This window comes from Carassius gibelio, chromosome B7, assembly GCF_023724105.1.
Source record: "Carassius gibelio isolate Cgi1373 ecotype wild population from Czech Republic chromosome B7, carGib1.2-hapl.c, whole genome shotgun sequence".
In the NCBI taxonomy this organism is placed as follows: Eukaryota; Metazoa; Chordata; class Actinopteri; order Cypriniformes; family Cyprinidae; genus Carassius; species Carassius gibelio.
In genome coordinates, this window is record NC_068402.1 from 14150865 (window position 1) to 14172615 (window position 21751).

Below are 21751 nucleotides of genomic sequence, written 5' to 3' on the forward strand. Positions count from 1 at the left end.
ATGAATAATATCCCGTCACTTTGCTGCTGCAAATTGCTGTCAGTATGAGCAACCCTTTTGACTGTAAAAAAACTTTACAGATAAAGTTATTTTTCAAATGAATAATTCATGTAAGAATGTTAACAAAAATACAAGCTTTCCATTTCTGCTTTTAAACCTTACGATAAATATGCACCAAAGGCTTTCATGGGGAGAGGCTGTACATGTCTATCATTTTTATTCAAACTGAGTTATGAGTTGAAAGTATTTTCTGTGGTAATCGACATCATGCTACAGATGCTGCTGCAGAGGTAAACTTGTATCAAACCTGTAATGATTCTTTCATGAAGACCCAGTGCAATTTCATCAGTTTCTCTGCTTCATCAGAGACTGAAATATTAATCTTTATAAAATCCTTTTAATGAAATAAAGACTACAAAACAGGTTTGTGTCTGATGAAATGTGTAGATTAAATATAGAGGGGAATGCAGACTAAAAAGATGGCAGCTATATTAAAAAGTTACTACAATGAGAGCAATGAACTGTTAATTTACTACCGAGACAATGTCATAAAGCTGTCAGACAGTGTCTGTCATCAGAATGGAGCAAATCACATTTGTGTAAATGTTGACTAGGCTTCTTACTACACTGCCTCAGGTGCAATTATATGGCACCAGCTGTACCATCCAAGAACAGAACGATGCTAAAGACATGCTCACAAACCAGAGAAACAGGAAGCATTCTGTCAGCGGGCTGCTTGCCACGCCTCAAAGATCTAAGCCTGATCAGTTTGTTTCCGCATGGCCTGGAGCGTTGAATCACCGGGACTCTCTATCATTCTGTATTGCACTGTGAAAAGAGTAACCTCAGGTAGAACAATCCAGGGTCAATCCTAAATAAAAAACACTCCATTTTTACAGAATGCAAGATCTGTGAAGCTCGTTTCCCCTCATTAATGCTCAGAGGACAAGTATTAAACCAGAGCAGGACACGTCCAGTTTTCCAGAATCAACAGTTGAGCAGAAAAGAAGGCTTGGCTGACCTGCCATGAGCGTGGAAGTCCAGGTGCAGGAACTGGTCCTGGTGAGACAGAGCTCTCTTGGCTCTCTGGTGCTTGTTGTGCAAGACGTCTGCGTCGTAGGACAGGCCTTCGTAATGTCGAATATACTTGTTCAGGGGTTTCCCATATTGACCTACAGAATGAAAGGAGGAAGAGAGAAAGAGAAAGACAGACAGATGAAACTCAGTGACAGGTTGTGATCTGACTAGCTATTATTAAACACAAGATTTGGTGCAGAAGGCTGACAGGCAAACTGTGGTGCCAGAGTGGGCATAAACCCCTGTGAATGTTGGAATTACACTTTGAGCTGAAACATGATGACTCATTATCCGTAAATTACAAGGCTTAGGCCTGTTTCACACATCCTGTGTCTGCAGCGTGTAAGCTTTCAAAACGAAAGACTTTATGCTGCGTAATACATCTGTGGCTCTATGGGGGCTGTTTTAACCAGATGGGTGACTGGACACAGGCCCAGGGCAGGACAAAAAAGGAAATAATGTAAAAAATAATTATTGAGATCCAGCCACGCTTTGTGTATAATAATAAAAAAATTATAAATTTGTCAAACTACAACTCAACCAGCCGTATTTGCCCACCAATGTCACTGTCCAGCAAAAGTGGTTATGAATTTACTGCAGTCTTTGAACTTCTTGTATTATTATAATTACTGTATAATTTTCCATCCGTTTTTGCATTAAGTAAAAATAACTAAAAAAAATAAACTGGATTTATTTGTGTGAAAAATGTACTTATATATATATATATATAGTTTTAAAATAAATTTATAAAAAAGGACAGCAAAATGGGCTAAACATATGCAGTATGAATACTGCGATATGAATCTGTAAATATGGGCATGCATATGAAAATGTGTGGTTTGTGTGTGAAGCTGGCCTTATACTGTCATAACATACATTATTAAGAGGCGCAGAGAACATACAGAAAGAAAAAAAAAAGATCTATACTGTCACACTTATATTTTCCATTTCTATTGTGGGAATGTACAGTTTATGTTTTTTCCTCCCATCCTTCCTCAGACTCAAAAAGCAACTTCCTAGCACAGTAGTATTTATGCTAAGAATAGCCTGACCTTAGCAGGGAGCGTTTACTTTGTCACGACTCTATAGTATCTGCTCCAACAACAGTTGTACACATGAATTACCCACAGCGAACCATACATTTCATCTCACGACCAGCTTTTCTAGTCTTTTGACTTCACAAGCCTGAAATCTTGATAGGATGATGACAGGTAGGCTATATAGTTTGCCTTTTTTGGAAAAGGCAATGTAGTCTGACAGTGTATAAAAGAGTCTATAAGATAATATGACTAATAAGACACTCCGACCTCTGGGTGATTTCAGGAGGAAGAACTTTGACACTGGCTTTCCATCAGTCAACACAACCTGTGGAGAACCAACCTTTCCTGTTTTGAATCCAACTCTACCTCCCCTGGGCTCCAACCATGTCTGCTATGACAATACGCCTCAAGCACCAAATTGGTTTGAATAGAGCGGTTCCTTTTACTCTGAGAACACTACAGAATAATGGCTGTGCAAGAGGGCCATCAGCACTAACGGATCACGTCTGGAGATACGAGACATAAAAACTGAATGGTCACAGGGCAATTACTCCAGCAATCTAGTGTTCAAAAGTCAGCTCAGAGCTCTGTGATGCCACATGCTCCATCAAGAAGCATTTTTTCACCCCTAAAATTTCTCTCAACTGTTTTCAAAAGCTTACCAGAGCACATTTAGAATACACCAAGTTCATGAAAACGCTTTAACATTAATTATAATTAGGCTACTGGTTAAGAGGGTACTGCAACTAAAAATAAAACTCCTGGTATTGAGTATCAAAGCCTCATTTGGTTCCAAACCCATTCAAGAGTTCCCCAGTTTTAAATGTGACCATGCTGCTGCAGAAAGATAAAAAAAAAAAAAAAAGTTTCAATCTGTTCCCCACATAGAGGTACTGTATGACTTCAGACATATATTGTTTTTAACGAATTCTGTGTGAGAGGGAAAGATTTCACTGTATTGTACCGCACTGACCATCAGAAAGCTGCTTAGTTTGATTTGAAGCTGTTCTTCATACATTGCTGACAAATACTGACAATAGACAATGTGGCTACAACTTAAGAATAATACAGTGCATGAGTCTAATTTTAATTTTAAATAATTAAAAAGATAAAATTAAATGAATGTTTTATGCCTTCATTTGATAACCAGAAAAATGTAAATAGACAGAATTTCTGAAGGGAAAAAACTTTTCACATAAGGCTATTGTAAGAACTTGTGCAGAATTTTTAAGAACTAATTAAGTTCTTTATGCATTTAAATAATTACACATGCTAAAACACAGAATTAGGTAACAATAAAACATATGGTGAAAAAACAATAAAACGTTTCATAGGGCCCTAAACATGTAATATTTGGCATATTTGTTTTTGCAGTAATTTTTGGGGGGTTATTTTTCATGTAAAGATTGAGATATATATCGTATATCCAGATATAGCAAAATATATCGAGATATATTTTTTGCTCCATATCGCCCAGCCCTAACAAAGATACATATTATTACAACTAGGGATGGGCATGATTAATCGACGATCGATAATTGATCGTTAAGAATTTCTTCGATCATGTTAATTTGTTATCGATTAATCTAAAGCACTTTTTTTAATCTAATGCAGGTTGCGTTACGTAGTGTGGCAGCAATTAAATATTTTACCACCAGGGTGCAATATTTGACACCCTACTCGGTTATCTGTGATCTTACGTTTTGATTTCAAAAGAATAATCATTGAGATGTCACGGTGAAGTGTGGCATGGGACCATTTTGATTTTAAAATGCGAACTAGTTAACTGCAAACATTGCGATGGGGTGTTTAAGTACAACACGGCCACGACTCAGATGATGTACCTGTCCTGTGCATCAGGCAACGTCAGTTCCCTCAGAGTGGGTGTTTTCGGCGGCTGGACTGACGGTCACCAGGTTGCGGTCACGTCTGACACCAGATCATGTCAACATGCTTATATGGTATTTCTCAACAAAAATCCATAGACTCGTGCAGAAGTTGTTTGCTAGTTACTAAAGTTAGTTATTTTTCATGAGGCTTTAAGTAACATAATTTGTTAAGTTAGCGTAATTGTTAGGGAGGCTAATATCTGGCCTTTTCTTCTGGCTTGGATAGTTTTGAGTTATATTTTGACAAAATCTGTCCGATCTAAGTTTTATAATGTTTTTTTTTTATGTCATTGTTTAACATGATTCTTTTATCATTATTATTGTCTCTGTTTAAGAACGCCTGCTAGCAGCTGCAGGTTCCGCTGCTTTAGAGCACTGCATGCACGCGCATATATGTTCGGTTTGCCTGAACGTAGTTTAACTGTCTGCCACAAGTTGATCTTGTAATAAAGGTCTCACCGAGGAAAAACACACTGTATTTTTGTATTCATTGCATTTTTTAACTATAAAAATTAAATAATTATATTATAAAAATATTAATGATTAATCGATAGTCGATCGTTAATTCTCCCGACGATCGACTAAGAAAATTTAATCGAATGCCCATCCCTAATTACAACTACACATAATATACAAATAAAACAAGCAGTGCTTTATTTTCAGGTACAATGGGTGTATTTAGCAGGAGCATTCAAGAAATTGAATGAACAAATGTAAAAATAAAATACTATATGAACTGATTCCTGAAGCAACTGTATTAAATTTCTGTGATTTTTCTCTTTGTGTTTTGTGGTTTTATTAACATTAAATAGTTCACCAAAAAGTATAAATTCTGGCAGCTGTCTGTCAATTCTGTCATAGTGTTTTATTTTTATACCACCATTAACTCAAGTGGGTTTTAAACCTGAATGAGTTTCTTTCTTCTTCTGAACATAAATGCTATTTGAGGAACGTGGAAAACCAAACAGTTGCTGGTCCACAGTGACTTCCAGAGTATTTTTTGGACCAGCAACTGTTTGGTTACCCACATTTTTCAAAATATCTTCTTTTGTGTTCAGCACAAGAAATAAATTAATATGGGTTTGGGACAACATGACAGTGAGTAAATAATAACAGAAACATTTAATTTTAGGGTTATCTATCCCTTGACAGCAATGACAGTAGGTCGCATGTTTAATAGGCCTACTGTAACTTTAAGACCTTCACGCATCTAATTAAGGCACATAAATGTTTTTCTCTCAACGGTTTATTTTCATTTTAGACAATCAACTTGAGTCTACATGTAAAACTTGTGTGTTTTGACAGTATTAGCGCAAAAAGTAACTGTTCAATAATCATGCACTGTTTGATAGCCTCTTCCAGTTCCCAACAGTCAGCATAAGTGAGAAAAAAAAAGTTGTTTATTACATTTGAAATCTGGATATTTATCTTACAAAAACATATGGATTCACTACAGAGGGCCTTTATTCACCCCCCGGAGCCGTGTGAGGGATGTTTTATTACAGATGTGCACACTTTATTTCACGTCTTCTGAACAGTTGACAACAAACACCCATTTACCCCATTGAAAGCCTTGGAAGAGCAAGGACAATTTTTTATTTTAATTTTTTATATAACTTTTATATATACAAAAAAAAAAAATTCAAAATACCAAATTAATTCTTAGCAATGCATATTACTAATCAATAATTAAGCTTTGATATATTTACGGTAGGAAATTTACAAAATATCTTCATGGAACATGATCTTTGCTTAATTTGATTTGTGGCATAAAAGAAAAAAAAAAAGAATTCACCCATACAATGTTTCTTTGGCTGTTGCTAAAAATATTTTTAAGCAAATAAGCAACTTAAGACTGGTTTTGTGGTCCAGGGTCACATATTGCTCAACCACTAACTTTAACAATAAAATACTACAAAATATTTCACCATCACAGAAGAACAAAACGCATATCAAGACTTCACACTTCTCAATGGCTGAGACAATTTAGAAGCAGAAGAAATGAAATTCCCACATGGCACTCTGCCATCCACCAAGTGTCATTTCAAGAGAAAAATCAGTGGCTTTCCTAACAAACACAAAAAGTAAACAGCAGGGCACCTTTCTCAGCATACAGGTTCTGTTCATCTTCTGATGAATGCATTTTGACAGATGAATGAATTTTTGACAAAAGCTGAGAAACACCTGACCTGATGGTTTGCAGCTGTTTCACAGCTTTAATCATAAAACACTATCACAAAATGACACTTTTCTCATCTTGACAGATGCTTAGGTTGTGAAATAAAACAGTAATAAAAGAGATCAAAAACAAGGCCAGAAACAAACTGCACAATTGGCAGAGAGTGTGTGGGAGGAAGGCTGAAAAAGAGTGTGTGTGTGTGTGTGTGTGTGTGTGTGTGTGTCTATTGGCTGGGAGTATCAGTGCAGACTGTTTGTCCACCTGTACAGCATTGATAAAATCCTCCTCTCATCTTGCTGTGGAGAGAGAGCGAGAGAGAGCAGAAATCAGAAGCAGTACAGCCTCAGAGGAGCAGAACGCTCCAACACTCATTCCAATTCCACACACATTAGTGCTCCACCTCCCCAACTCTCCTATCTACTTCACTCTCAAGACAAACTTTTTTTTTCTTCCCCCAGCATTCCTCTCTCTTTAGCGCTTAACATTCAATGCAATGTGCAAACTGAAAAAAAGGTTCAATGAACTCCTTGATTACATGACTTCATGCCAGCAGTTACCTTCACAGTTTAGTTTAGTAGGTTGTTGAGTCCTGTTTGGAGCGCTAAATATGGTTAGATTAGACCGTTCGTTTATGAAGATTAGATATTCTAGTGACTTCCTGACATTTTTAGAACTTGAATTTTGAGAGTGAATTTTATAGATAGTTCATATGCTATATCATTAGCTATATTTTCACACAAAAATCTCACTATATCAGAACACTGACAACAATTCAAACATCAGTACCAAAATTCTGTTAAATCTCTGAAGTCACGGAACTGAACTGACATTCACACAGCTGCATTGCTGAGCATCTATCCAATTTAAATACTTTTCTTACCACAATCTAATCACGATTATTGAGTCACGTGTCACAGGCTTATAACTAAATGTCATAGAGCTCCTTCAGAGCTTTATGACTGGCTCAAGCACTTTAACAGCAGTTTTTCGGTCAAAGCGTCCTCCTAACCTCAAAAATATGTGAAGTGCAGCATTCGTTTGCTGACAAATTAAACACAAATCCTAAAAGATACCCTTTAATTGCCACTTTCCTTTTTAAAAAACGAGTAATTTGCCCGCCCATCTTTAGCCCTATTACCTGGAACTAGAGTCAGCCAGTGAACCATAGCTGAGAGGCACAAAGGTGTAATGACAGGGAAGAGATGTTTTATCAGAAGCAAATGGGACAGTTTTGCTCTATTAGCTAAGGCCGAGAGCAGAGTCAGTCCTCTACAGATCAGCATTTTCTGCTCCACAATTCAGTGGTGAAGCTGAATCTACAGCACCATATCAAAAAAACAATATTTTACACAACTTAAAAGTGAGTGAATGATTACTAGTACTATTATGTATTTCTCTTCCAGTGTCTTTGTGAATGAACACAACAAAATAAACAAGTACAAAACAAATGAAGATTTAACAAAATGTGAGAAGGGAACTGGGTAAAGCATCAAGTATGAAGTTTAGGTTGATGACACAAAATCTTAATTTAGATGACTTCTACTGTAGTAGACAAATACAAGTTAAAGGTCTGTCCAGGATAGGCCCGTACAGACGTATTTATATATGGCAATATATATAGTTCAGGGCTTTTCGGAATGCATAGACGCATAGAGAAAGGCATGACTCGGTGAAAGGAGGGTGGACACTGAGCTCTTTTGTTCTGGCACAAAAAATAGCTGCCTCATTTCTGCCTATAATTACCCCTCATGTGAGGACAAAAGCTCCGGACTCCCACACAAGGATAACCGCAGAGCCGTCGCACACATGACACCACTGGATGAGAAGAATGGAAGGCCTGAACACTACTGATGATGGATACGTTTAGTTGTTGAAAATAACAGTGAATAGAAAACTGAAAGTTATTTACATGTCTTTATATTCTATACAGTACTTGCAACAGCCTGTGATTACACATCTTTTATTGCAGAAACCTTCACATAACATTTATAATCAGTTAAACTCTGTTTTGTTAAACTGAGCTGCTCTCATCTGACCTCCACATGGGAAAATGCTCAAAACTTTAGTTTGTTGTTCGACGAACACGCAAATTTATTTTCAATCAAGGGTCATAATAGAAACATGGAATGAAAAAGATTGGTGTGGAAACAATTTTCAGTTAGATATTGCAAGTAAATTTCTCAAATAGTTATAAAGAAATAGCAAGTAACTCACTGGATAAAGGAGAAATTTCAAAGAAGAACGACTGAAATCGTATTTTCTTGTATGTTGTATAATCTTTGAAAAATCCATGAGGGAGTATTCAGAAAACATGATCATCAAGATCTCAGATTCAGCCTTGGACCACATTGTGAGGTCACCAAAACAGCATAGCACACATTGTTCAACAATTTGGGGTTGGTAAGAAGAAATACAATTTTGCAACTATTTAAAAACATTTATTGCCAATTGAATGTGCCCTTGCTGAATAAAGAGTATTCATTTCTTAATCATTTTGATTTTTACAAAAAAAGTCTTACCTAGGGATGTTCATTTTAACCAGTTAACTGACCCGTTAAGAGTTTTGACCAATTAATATAATCAGTTAAACGGTTTAAAATGTAATTTATTTATTTTCAGTAATTTATCAAAATATTTAAAAAGGTTCGCTGCGTGGTTAAAATATGGCACAAAAATGAATTGAAACTGATTTTTTCGTTAATTTTCTTAATTTATTATTTAGGTGAAAACATTTTTTCCCCACAAAATGTAAATCATGAACCTGTTCATATCACTAATCAAGTCTTTCAACAGAAAAATAAATAAATAGACAAACATCACAGCAAGTTTCGTCTCCATTGTTTGCACCAATAAAGAGGTCACTAAGAGCTGTGGATTTTTTTGTTCAGAACACGATGATGCACAACAACTCTATTTCTCAGCTCAGCCAACACAATAATACACGAATAGTGAACTATTAAGAACAAGGTTGTGCACATTTCATAATGCCACCAACACTACTGACTGAACAAATTTAATAGAAGGACACAAGATGAATGAAGGGTGAAACATTCTACTGAAAATCACAAGCAGTATGTCACTTAAATCTTTGTATATCCCTACACACTGAAGTGTGAAGTTGAACTGGGTGGTACACAGTCAGAAAATTACAGGAAGTGGAAACAGCTTGGCTCATGATTTATCATGCTATGGCAGGGTTCACAGAGCATGTGTGTGGGGTCTGTGACCTTTATACTCTCTTTCCTTTAGCCTATGCCAGAAGAGATTACAGACAGAGCTCTATGGAGAAACCACACATATGACAACTCAGACTTACAGTTAAGACTTTCAAAGGGTATGAAGTGACAAGACAGAAACTAATACCCGGGGTTCAAAACAGAAAAGGAATTACAGGGTTTCTGGAATTGGATTGGTCTAGCTCAAGTAACATTTTAATAGTATCCTTTAAAACCCTCTATATAAAATGAAAAAGTTATATCAAAATGTTCTTCATAAAGGCCAACCCTGTATTTTTCCCAGTTAATCATAGCAATAAAGTTGGATTCAAACCCCTGGATAAACTACTGGTCAGACAGATCAGTTTTTGTCTTGGACCCAAGCTGTGGGCAGTTATTGGTGGGTGTTTAATAGCATAGAGATATTGTTTTTTTCTTATGCCAAGATCTGGACTACATGAGCTGGACTGAGCCACTGGTAAGATGTGCTCCACTTCATTTCTCTCAATCTGAGAAAAATACTCTTATTTTCAAGTAAGTGAGCCTGGGAACTCAGCAGCCAAATATTCTCCACACTTTACAAAGAACTTAAGTGGACTGAAAGTGATACTGTGGCAAAAGGAACTGGCAATTTGTCCCCGGAACTAGTGTTGTCAAAAGACCCGGTACTTCATTACCAAGACGGTACTAAAAAATGAAAATGTTATGGCACCAGGTTTTTTTTTTTTTAAGTACCGGTGGTAACTTACTGAGCACCTAGTCAACCTGGTTCTTAATGCGCCCTCCAAGAGTTGCTAAATATGCGCTTAACATGAATTGTACTGTTGATGGAGCAGTGGTGGAGCGCTTTTGGAGCGAGTGAAAACCATGATGCTCCAACTTTTAAAATAAATCTGCTCCTCGCTCCGCTCACATACTCTCTATAGATGAAACACACCAAACTACCAAAACACTTTAAAGACAGAACCTAGATCAAATGAAAGCATTCAAGCAGCTAAGTTTCATTCTGTTTGCAATACATTGATTTATTTGTAGTGGCCCGCCACAATATCAAAACCGATCGCCACAAATAGATTATCCAAAAGGCTTTGACCTCGTTGAATAAACGTGAGCACTGCGTGTGTTAAAGTCGAAACACAGTGTGAGTGATTTTTTTTAATCACTGTATTTCAAAAGGAAAACATCTGTCTTTGAAAATAATGGATTTAATTTTTATTTCATCTTGCCTGTAATACTTGAGCAACGTTTGTGAGCGCTGGCTAAGCGCTTATTTGATTACAGCCGTTACCGGAGAAACCTCTCTCCCACTGCTCTAGAAGCACTTCCTGCTGGCAGAGAATGAATTTGCATATGCTGACACAAATAGAGTGCAAGGCATTTTTTAATAATCGTGTTTTTGCTTTGGTACTAAAACTGGTACTAAGAACTAGGGCTGCATGATGTGTTCTTTAAGCATCGAGAGAGCGCGTGCAAAGTGAGCCCCGGCCGCACGCTCAATGTCTTCAAACAACACGAGCGCTGTCTTGCTCTCTCTCCCTCGCGCATATTAATCAATTGACACGATGAGAATGTAAGCTTGCTCACCCCATTTTTGTTTGTAAGAATATTTTTTTATTTTATATTGCAGAAAAATAAAATATCGCAATGTAAATTTTTCCCAATATCGTGCAGCCCTACTAAGAACTGTGTATTTTCACTGGTATTGGTACCGAATACTGAAACTTACACTACCTTGAAAACAATTAAAGGTCTATCGGCTAGAATTATGTTGGTTCTTTTCTCTAGTCAGATTTGTTTACTTATCCCTATCAGAAAATACAGGAACTGCCAAGGTTTGCAGTGGAGAGGGTAAACGGTCTGGAAAAAGAGGGTAAAAACCAAGTGAAATATACATTGAGGCATGAGGTGTGAACGCCTGACTGGGTGTTATCGTAACGACACAGGGCAGGGTGGGTTAAGAGAAGCTAACTGTCTGGAGAAGCTGTCTGGTAATGCTCAGAGTGAAATTGGTATGAGGAACAGTAATCTGATTATATACGTAGCACTATTTATAGACAGACAAATGCCAAATCACCTTCTTAAACAACAAAAGTGCTGTAAAGAGAAATATTTAAGCTGGTACAGTGTCTGCTGGAGAACATTTATATCTTATATCAATAACATTATGATCATTATTTTAGAATCATGGAAACTAGGGTTGGGCTGACAGACGATGCTGTCGTCCATCGGCGTTGGCTGATAAACATCACGATGTTAAGCCGGCATCATGACCCCCCCGATCGCTTTTAAGTATCACCTTCACTTTCGAGATTCGCGGTCGCACATACTCTGATTATACTATGGAGCAGCAGTACTTGCCACACATTTTACAAGATTATGTGTTTGTCAGTGGTAATGAGGATCTGCAAATCATTCCCCATCGTCCTTCGTCATCTCTCCTTACACAGTGTCTACACCGGACGCGAAAGTTGTCGCATCAGCTAAAGCCCGTCAAGAATGGACGCGACAAAGCGACCATTGAAAATCATTTTACATTTTTTGTCAGCACATCATGAAGAGAAATCGACAGCAGTTTACTTTCGGGGGATTTGTCGTATCACGCCGCATGTTTTATTGACTGTTCTATATATGAACCACTATTATATATCAGTGGTTCTATAGCATGTTTTTTTTTTTGTGTGTGTAGACAATGTATAAGGATTCGTTAGTAGTTTTACCTTATAATTCATGCTTTGGGGACAAATATTTTTGTATTTAACATCAGCAATATTATTTCAATACTTAGTATGTCTTAAATATGACAGTAGTAGTCGTTATAATAGCTGATGCCAAATTTTTTTTAGAACCAATGCTCAAGGTAATGCCAATATCTAGTTACAATTAAATGTGATAGGATGCAAACTGAATTATCTCTCATATACTGTATATTTTTATGGAATATCACATTAACAAAAAGTGTTGCTGTTTTGAAAATCAGCTCAACCATGATTTAGCCACAGGCACAAGACTGCAGGAAATACAAATTGTGCTGATATTGAGCGATCCATTTCATTTCCTGCTGGTTATGCACAGCTTTGAGGTCTGTAGTCTGCACAGCAATGAAAGCAAACAGAATGGAATCATTAGAAATGTAAGATCAAAAAATAAATAAAATTTTTACATTCATTGCTGATCCTTTCAGGACCAAATGAAAACAAAACTACACAAATCAATTAAGAGGAAAAAGAAAGACAAAAGACATTGTTGATAATATGACGAATAGGGTTGGGTATCGATTGGGTTTTTTACGATACCGGTGCCATTTCGATACTTTGAAAATGGTACCGGTACCTGAACTGATATATAAAAATAAAAAAAGCCAAAAAAAAAAAAAAATCTATGGATAGCATTAAAGAACATTAACTTTCACACGCTCCTTGTGTTTCCCTTATGTGAATGACTGTAAGGTCATTGTTTCTAAAGTAGCATAGTACAGTACGGTGCAAATATCTTAGGCACATTAGTATTTTCACCATTAGTATTTCAAAAAAGGGTTTTAAGCCAGTTATTTCTATCTTTTGCTGTAGTGTGTCAGTAGAAAATATCAGTTTAAGTTTCAAAACGTCCATTTTGTCATTTATTTTAATAATAATCTAGTGAGATTCCTGCTTTGCAGGAAGGTTTCTTCAAGCACTTTGAGATACGACCACAGTTCATCTGGATTTAGTTTGTCTCAGTTTCATCTGTTTCTTAATGTAATCACAGACAGATTCGATGATGGTGAGACCAGATCTCCAAGTGGAGCACTGCCTGTTTTCAGACTGCGTGTGCATTCAAAAATCTAACTAGATTATTTTTAAAAATAAAAAATATTCACTCTCTCAAGAAATTAACTCGTAGTCTTGAACGCAAATGGAGAAAAACTAACTTAGAAGTTTTTAGAATTGCATGGAAAAACAGTATGTCCAGCTATAGACAGGCTCTAAAAACTGCTAGGGCAGAGCATATACACAAACTCATTGAAAATAACCAAAACAATCCTAGGTTTTTATTTAGCACAGTGGCTAAGTTAACAAATTACCAGATGCCACCTGATTCAAATATTCCACCAACGTTAAATAGTAATGACTTTATGAATTTCTTCACTGATAAAATAGATAACATTAGAAATACAATAGCGAATGTAGATTCTACAGCGTCTAACACTTCAGTTTCATCCATCGCACCCAAAGATAAACTGCAGCGCTTTACAACCATAGGACAGGAAGAGCTAAATAAACTTATCACTGTATCTAAACCAACAACATGTTTATTAGATCCTGTACCCTCAAAATTACTGAAAGAGCTGTTACCTGTAGCAGAAGAAACGCTTCTCAATATCATAAACTCGTCGTTAACTTTAGGACACGTCCCAAAACCATTCAAGCTGGCGGTTATCAAGCCTCTTATTAAGAAACCAAAACTAGATCCTAGTGTACTGGCAAATTATAGGCCTATTTCAAATCTTCCATTTATGTCTAAAATTTTAGAGAAAGTTGTGTCTGCTCAATTGAGCACCTTCCTGCATAAAAAATGATATGTATGAAGAATTTCAGTCAGGTTTTAGGCCCCACCATAGCACAGAAACTGCACTTGTTAAAATTACAAATGACCTGCTCCTTGCGTCAGACCAAGGCTGCATCTCATTTCTAGTCGATCTAGTCGATAGTTGATCTTAGTGCTGCGTTCGACACCATAGATCATGACATACTCATAGATCGATTACAAAACTATACAGGTATTCAAGGGCAGGCTCTAAGATGGTTTAGATCCTACCTGTCCGATCGCTACCATTTTGTTTACTTAAATGGGGAGTCATCTCATTTATCATCAGTAAAATATGGAGTGCCACAAGGATCCGTCCTAGGTCCCCTTCTATTTTCAATATATATGTTGCCCCTTGGTAATATTATTAGAAAATACGGAATTAGCTTCCACTGTTATGCTGATGATACTCAGCTATATATCTCAACGAGACCAGATGAAACTTCCCAATTATCTAAGCTAACAGAGTGTGTTAAAAATGTAAAAGATTGGATGACACAATTTTCTCCAATTAAATTCGGATAAGACAGAGATACTAATTATTGGACCAAAAAACACTACACAGAATCTTGTAGATTACAATCTGCAACTAGACGGATGTACTGTTACTTCCTCTACAGTCAGAAATCTGGGTGTTATATTAGACAGCAATTTGTCTTTTGAAAATCATATTTCCAATGTTACAAAAACTGCATTCTTCCATCTTAGAAACATTGCCAAGCTACGAAACATGTCATCTGTTTCTGATGCAGAAAAGCTAGTTCATGCATTCATGACCTCTAGACTGGACTATTGTAATGCACTTCTAGGTGGTTGTCCTGCTTCTTCAATAAACAAGCTACAGGTCGTCCAAAATGCAGCAGCTAGAGTCCTTATGAGGTCAAGAAAATATGATCATATTACCCCAATTTTACAGTCTCTGCACTGGCTACCTATTAAGTTCCGTATCAGTTACAAATTATCATTACTTACCTATAAGGCCCTAAATAGTTTAGCTCCAGCGTACCTAACTAGCCTTCTACCACGTTACAATCCATCACGCACCCTAAGGTCACAAAACGCTGGACTTTTGGTCGTTCCTAGGATAGCAAAGTCCACTAAAGGAGGTAGAGCTTTCTCACATTTGGCTCCCAAACTCTGGAATAGCCTTCCTGATAATGTTCGGGGTTCAGACACACTCTCTCTGTTTAAATCTAGATTAAAAACACATCTCTTTCGCCAAGCATTCGAATAATGTTTCTTTTTAATTGTGAGTGTAGTTGCATCTGTTCAAAGTTGCATTTTTATTCATTAGCTTGGGTTAAACTAATTTTACTTTGTTGGATCAGCAGCTATGCTAATGATGTCTGTATTTTGTTTCTATGTTTCGCCACGGGATTTACATCCCGTGGTAACTAGGATTTAAACAAGCTCCAGTCTGGATCCAGAACACCTGAGAAGAGATGATGCTGACCCTCAGAGGACCCCAGATGATGCTAACCTTGAATCAACAAACAGAACTAACAATTATTGCTAAATGTGTGACTGAATCATATAATAACTTAATAATATTGATAGTTCATCGTCTAGCTGACTACGTCTTGTATTATTATTATTTTTTTTTCTAAAATCCTGTCAAATGTGCACAAACTACTAGCTACTACTAAATATTGTAGAAACATAATTTTCTGTAAAGTTGCTTTGTAACGATTTATTTTGTAAAAAGCGCTATACAAATAAACTTGAATTGAATTGAATTGAATTAAAAATAAAGGCAAAATGAATGTTTGGAAATGTAAACTGATATTTTCTATGGACACACTACAGCAAAATACATAACTAACTGTACGAACACCATTATTTGGGATGAAAATACGAACGTGGCTAAGACTTTTGCACAGTAGTGCATGTATAAAATAAGTGTAATTAAATTAAGTATAATTAAAGTATGCGTTCATATGTGTTAAGGGCTAGTTTTTCGCTGGAGGAAACCGCTCCGGTGTCATGAGTGGTGAACGGAGTGAAAACTTTACAGTAAATGGGAAACCTATTGCTCCCCCGTTACCTTTTATAAACTGAATTTATGACAAAGAACAATCATTTCTTGTGAGAGGGTCATTTTGGGTTGTTATCTCAAAATTCAAAATCTGTGAAAACTTGAGCTTAGTAGACTGAATATGAGGTGATATTCAGCCTGTGCATGCCTGTTAGATCCTCTCTGCACAACACAGCTCATTACTGCTTTGATTCATAATTTGGAGGTAGTATAAAGCAGTTTTAGTGGTGATGTGAATACACTGCATGATAACCACTTTGCTAATCATGGCACACACCTACAAGTCATGACAAAAATAACCAAAAACAACCTTATGATGGACAAATAATAATAACAACAACAACAACAACATTCAAATATAAAAACCCTTCTACCATATAGCAACCCTACAAAAATATAGTGCTAATAGCACTGGTCTGAGAGAGAAGGTTATCAGTCAACTCTGCTTTCAGTTATTTATTATTCATATCCAGCCTTTCGTAAAAATAGCACCAAAGTTAAACGTACAAAATGTGAAAATACACAGCCTTTTCCAAGATGCAACTTGCTCATTTTGCAGAAGTATGAGCAAGAAAATATTTCAAATAAACATTACTTAAACCTTATCTGAAAACAATATACATCTTATGAATTAACTATTTGCTCTGTCAGACACTAACTGACAGTTCTTCTTTAATTTATGTTCCATTCAAACTTTTATCCTGTTATTACTTGAAAGCCCATTGATGTCTGTGACTAACATTGGTGAGGAGCCCGTTTCCTCTGTAAATCTGTGTTCTATCCATTGCTCTGATGAAGTCAAAATCTTTTTTCTGTTTTTGTCTATTGGATATTTTGCCAAAAAAGAAATTTTTTTTACATCAAATGTAAGCTGTATTTACCAGCATAAGACTATTTTTACTGGTGACTGATAATGCTAGACTATGGGCACATCATACAAGAAGGTGTCTTTGTGGGAGGATCCATCTAGCAAATAGTTGAAGAAGCTGCTAACCACATGAAAACAACCAGAATCACATAACATTGCAATATGGTTTACAAAAGCATTAGCATTCGTGCGTAGCTGACTTGCTTTTCAACTGTATTGACGCACAGGGAGAGTATTCAAGTTGCTCAATAACAAGCAATTTCATCACTGGATGGTGTAATCTTCATCAACTTCCCACAGTACACACAGGCACCATTAATCTACAACAGACAATGCTACAGTACATATGGACACAGACCATATCTGTTACCTTAGAAAACTCCAAAGGCTGATGGAAAACAGCTCACTGATGTTGATGTTGCAGGCGCACAACAACATGTTTGAGCTGATATTCGAGCCAAAGGGGATGTCAACAAAGCTCTTTATGTTTTCACAGCTGGTTAACAAAAGCAACAAAGAGCCACCTCAAATATACTAAACATAAAAAGGAGTAATATGGCCCACATATTGAGAAATGAATTAAACCTGTCTATGATTCATCTAAGGGCATGTTTACATTTGGCAGGTTTTATTCAACTAAAATTAACCCTTTAGTTTGGTTCTGTTAGCGTGCCATTAGCTGTTAGAAATGGTCAGACCAACATATGTACACACATACAAAAAGGGCAAATATCAAAGATTGAGAATGTGAGACATCTAGGAAATCAGTGACATCGAGGGCGGAAATTGTGGCAGATGGTGTATGTCTTAAGCCCAGGGACACAATAACTAGATGAGCACCAAATACTCTGGAAAAAAATAAAATCCCACTGCAACAAATTCAGCGAGCCAAAACAGGTCCCTAAACCAAGCTGAACTGTCAAGAATGCTTACTAATAAAGGAATGCACCGTATTTCATCCGGATAAATCAGTTCATTGCCCAATACACTTGATTAAATTACACTTCTTCAAAATTAGCCATCTTCAGCAGCCCAAGTAACCTTGCTGTGAAGTAGTAGCAGATATTTAAAACATGAGGAAAAAAAAGGAAGACCGATAGTGATAAAGACTTCACTTCCTGTCTGACAGCAAGGAAGGAGGGCACAGTGTGTTTACTGCTTCAGAAGTGTACAGTAATCTATTCAATTCAATTTCTTTAAGTGTATGCAGCAGCTCTGTGTCTGACCACACAAAGCCATGATTATCCAGCTATCTAAAGGGAGACTTGCAACAGACTTCTATTGTTAGTAAACAATGTAAATTATGTTTACCACAGACTAAGCCTGACCCAAACTACAACAGTCAGTTATTTGTTGTAGTTGATACATTGTTCAGTAATTTATGAAAACATGTACAAAAAAGTGAACTAGACTAGAAACAACACTCTAGTGTGGAAATAACAGTAAAGATGTAACGTTATAGCGTCTTTCATTTCGCCCTTAAGGTTTTTTTGCTTAACACCAACTCTCACGAACATTGCGGACTCGTCAACGCACTCCTGAAATAACACAACACTGCAAACAGGACAGAAACGTACAATTTAAATGATCGTATAACTGGTCTCCACTCCTAACTACTTGATTCGTGAATCCACTCGTTAAGTTAGCTAGCCGGGCAGTCTTTGACAGCTAGCTAGGACATTTATTGTCATTCTCCCGAAATATCCCACTCAAAGTCATAATGAAAACTCCTCACCACACCGTTTAATTAATAATGCCGTTATATCAATAAACCTAATATCCCACGTGTTTCAACAGTAAAAGTTGTGTATTTTAGTGTTTAGTTTTACTTCCGCACTCAAGCTCGGTCTCTGTTGTTCACCCCTCCCATACTAGCTCACTTCAGCTAAAGCACAATCCGATTAACCGTCACTTTTTCCAGAAATAAAGCAAACCCCACTTACCTTTGGTGTCGCTTAAGCAGTATAAAAGCATCAAGAGTTTGAACAAAACCATATCGAGTAAATTCATCGCTCGCACATTGACACCGAGGCTGGTTCGGCTGGTGCTGGTAGTTTTGCGGTCTTAAAGGCGCAGTCGCCCTCGCTGTACTGATGGCCGCTTTTGAAACACTGCTGAAGCTTCGAAACCTCAGAGAACCGTTTGTTTCGAATCAGTGGTTCGGATCGCATAACGAAATGCCAAAGTCACGTGATTTATATTAACGAGGCTTCGTTATTTTAACGAAATATTTATTTAATTAAAAGGATGACTTGTCATCTCCTACTGGCCCTATTTAATTTCTCCACAAAACAAGTGCTGCAAATTAATAATACTTATTTTAAAACCACATTATACATACACTTCATATTTAATGGTGTTTCATTATCTTGATTGCATTTAATATTCAATATTTCAATAAAGCATTTGTATTGGGTTTGTTAAAAGCCGTTTTTATGCATGTTTTTGCCTGAGTTTTTGTTGCATTAACAGTTTTGACCAGCAGGGTGCACAAGCGTGTGGCGCTTCGAAACGGTGAATCATTATGCGAAGCAACTGGTTCATTTGATTCGAAGCTTTGAAAAGGTTTGCTTCTCCCATCACTGTGAATGTGTGTGTATGTGTGTGTGTGTGTGTGTGTGTGTGTGTGTGTGAATATATAATATATGATGTATATGGTGGCGGCTTGCTGCTTTTTTTTTTTTTTAAACTACAGTGCTTTTTTTTTTTTTTTTTTTTCACAGTGTTTCACAGGGAAGCGAGATATAAATACACTCCAATGAGAAGCAAACATAAAATAAATTAGACATTCTGGATTTGCATATAAAATTATAGTATTATTGATACATAAAAGTGCAAAAATAAACTTACATTCTTTTGGAAAAGTTGTCATAATACATCAAAAACTTGCTACTCTTTTTGTTCTTTGTAAGTCTAAGAGATGAAACAAGAGAGTCCAATTCCATAAGAAAATGGGGGAAAGACAAAGGAGACTTAAGCCATTTCTGTTTATGAATGAAAAATTTTGCATTCAATATAAGAAAATTAACAACATATTCAACAGATAATAGCTTTGGATTTTCATAATAAAATATAACATCTTTGAGGATAAAAGTGTGGGACACATTTGTAAGGTTAGAAATGTAGGTGCTTATGTCAACCCATAATTTGTTGGTGACACCGCAATCAAAAAACAAATGGGCAGCTGTTTCCTCCACAAAACTACAAAACGAGCATGATTCATCGACATTAGAATATTTTGAGACAGACAGATTAACGGGGTAGATTTTATGAAGGATTTTACAATGGATCTCCTTTACCTTATTAGAAATGCAAAATTTACTTGGCAGGAGCCAGGCCTTTCTCCAATTTATATTTGTTATAAAGGAACCCCAATAGAATTTCCTTCTTGGAACAATCTTTCTTTTTGTCTGAAATATTTTGCGGATATGTCTGTTATTGCATTTCCGATCTAAAATACCAATACCATGGCGGCTTGCTGCTGTGTCGCTTGTCTCTAACGGCCTGACGTCAGGCGCAGTGCGGAAAGCCACGCCCACTCGCTTTCACAACCACGTTATGAGTCGTGTGTTGAACTTAATCGAATGAATTAAACTGGAAGACAGTATGACAGCTATTTAAAAATATAATTAACATTGGTTGTCGTACATTTAGATCCGTTCTCATGCCAAGTACTTAATACTTAATCATTTTAGTTTGTATGTCAGTCGATTGCTATTCTAATTAATCTATGAATCTTCTCATTTAAGACAATACTGGTAATTTTATTTTCATGCTTTACACTGAATTTGAGAAAAAAAAACTACCATTTGTAATTTACTCAACCACCGCTAAATGAAATATACAACTTGTTTTAGTTAATTGTAAATAGACCTTATCAGCACTATTCTTGCACTTCTAAAATAAAAATACGTCCTTTACAGATCGCTTTTATAAACGAAAAACCTTCCTAAATTGATGTTTTGTTACATTTAATTCACTTTCAGCGACAAATATGCAGAGTTACGAAGACGGTATCAAAATTGACGGTATACATGGGTATACAGGTGGAAAATAATAAGCAACATTAGCCTAAGTAAGTCAATGTTGCCATCGCGTGGTGGATTAGAAACATTACTATGGGTTTGTTGTGGGGCATACTGCGTGATGTTTATGAAAGATATGCAGTACAAATCTTTCACACGTGGTTACGATAAGTACTGATGAGAAATTATAAATCCATGAAAGATTTCATCAATCTGTCACGTGTATAAACTTTGCGTGACAGTTATCATGAACGAACTAAATCTATTTTTTTGTTTCTTTTTTAATTTTTTGACAATATAGCCTACAAAACGATAATAACGATTTAAACTAAGAAATAAAACAAATTAAATAACAAAATTTGGCTAACATAAATAGTCTATTATCTTAAAGCTTCAAAAAAAGTTACAGAGAGTTTAAATGGTGCAGAATTGAAGAAAATTAGAAGGGCTGTCACACAGTTTAAATAAGATATTTAAACAACACATATTACACATTTGTTTCTTTTGAAATCTTAGATTTTGTAGTAATACAAAAACAAGTACACTAACTTATGACTATAATATTTATTATGCTGGGTAAATGCTTGTGTGACTTTCAGAATGTTACCAAAAAGATGTGACAAGCTCATTCTCCGTTCACTTTATTTGCCACAGACTTTAATGTTCTGACATTTCTTTTGTGCTTCACCTAAGAAAAAGTCATGCAGGTTTAGGGGAAAAAAACAAAACAGTGAGGAAACGATGGCATAATTCTCAGGTTTGGGTGAACTATCCCTTTACGTTGCTAGTAAAATGACACATAAGTTACAGTCAGCGGTTGTGTAGAGCCGGACTCGGTGAATAAGAGTCTATGAAGGGGT

At 36.4% G+C, this 21751-nt stretch overlaps 1 protein-coding gene across 2 annotated transcripts in view; it reads right to left on the bottom strand.

Annotated features, from left to right (window-relative positions):
* Positions 1-18977, bottom strand: part of adam10a (ADAM metallopeptidase domain 10a) — a 61764-nt gene extending 42787 nt beyond the window's left edge. For both annotated transcript variants that reach the window (XM_052560290.1, XM_052560289.1), the window contains exons 1-2: positions 18810-18977; positions 1022-1172 (exon numbers count right to left, since the gene is read on the bottom strand). In XM_052560290.1, the coding sequence (XP_052416250.1) occupies positions 1022-1172; positions 18810-18876 (218 nt within the window). In that variant the 5' untranslated portion in view covers positions 18877-18977. The remainder of the gene's footprint in view (positions 1-1021; positions 1173-18809) is intronic.
* Positions 18978-21751: the final 2774 nt, after the last annotated feature.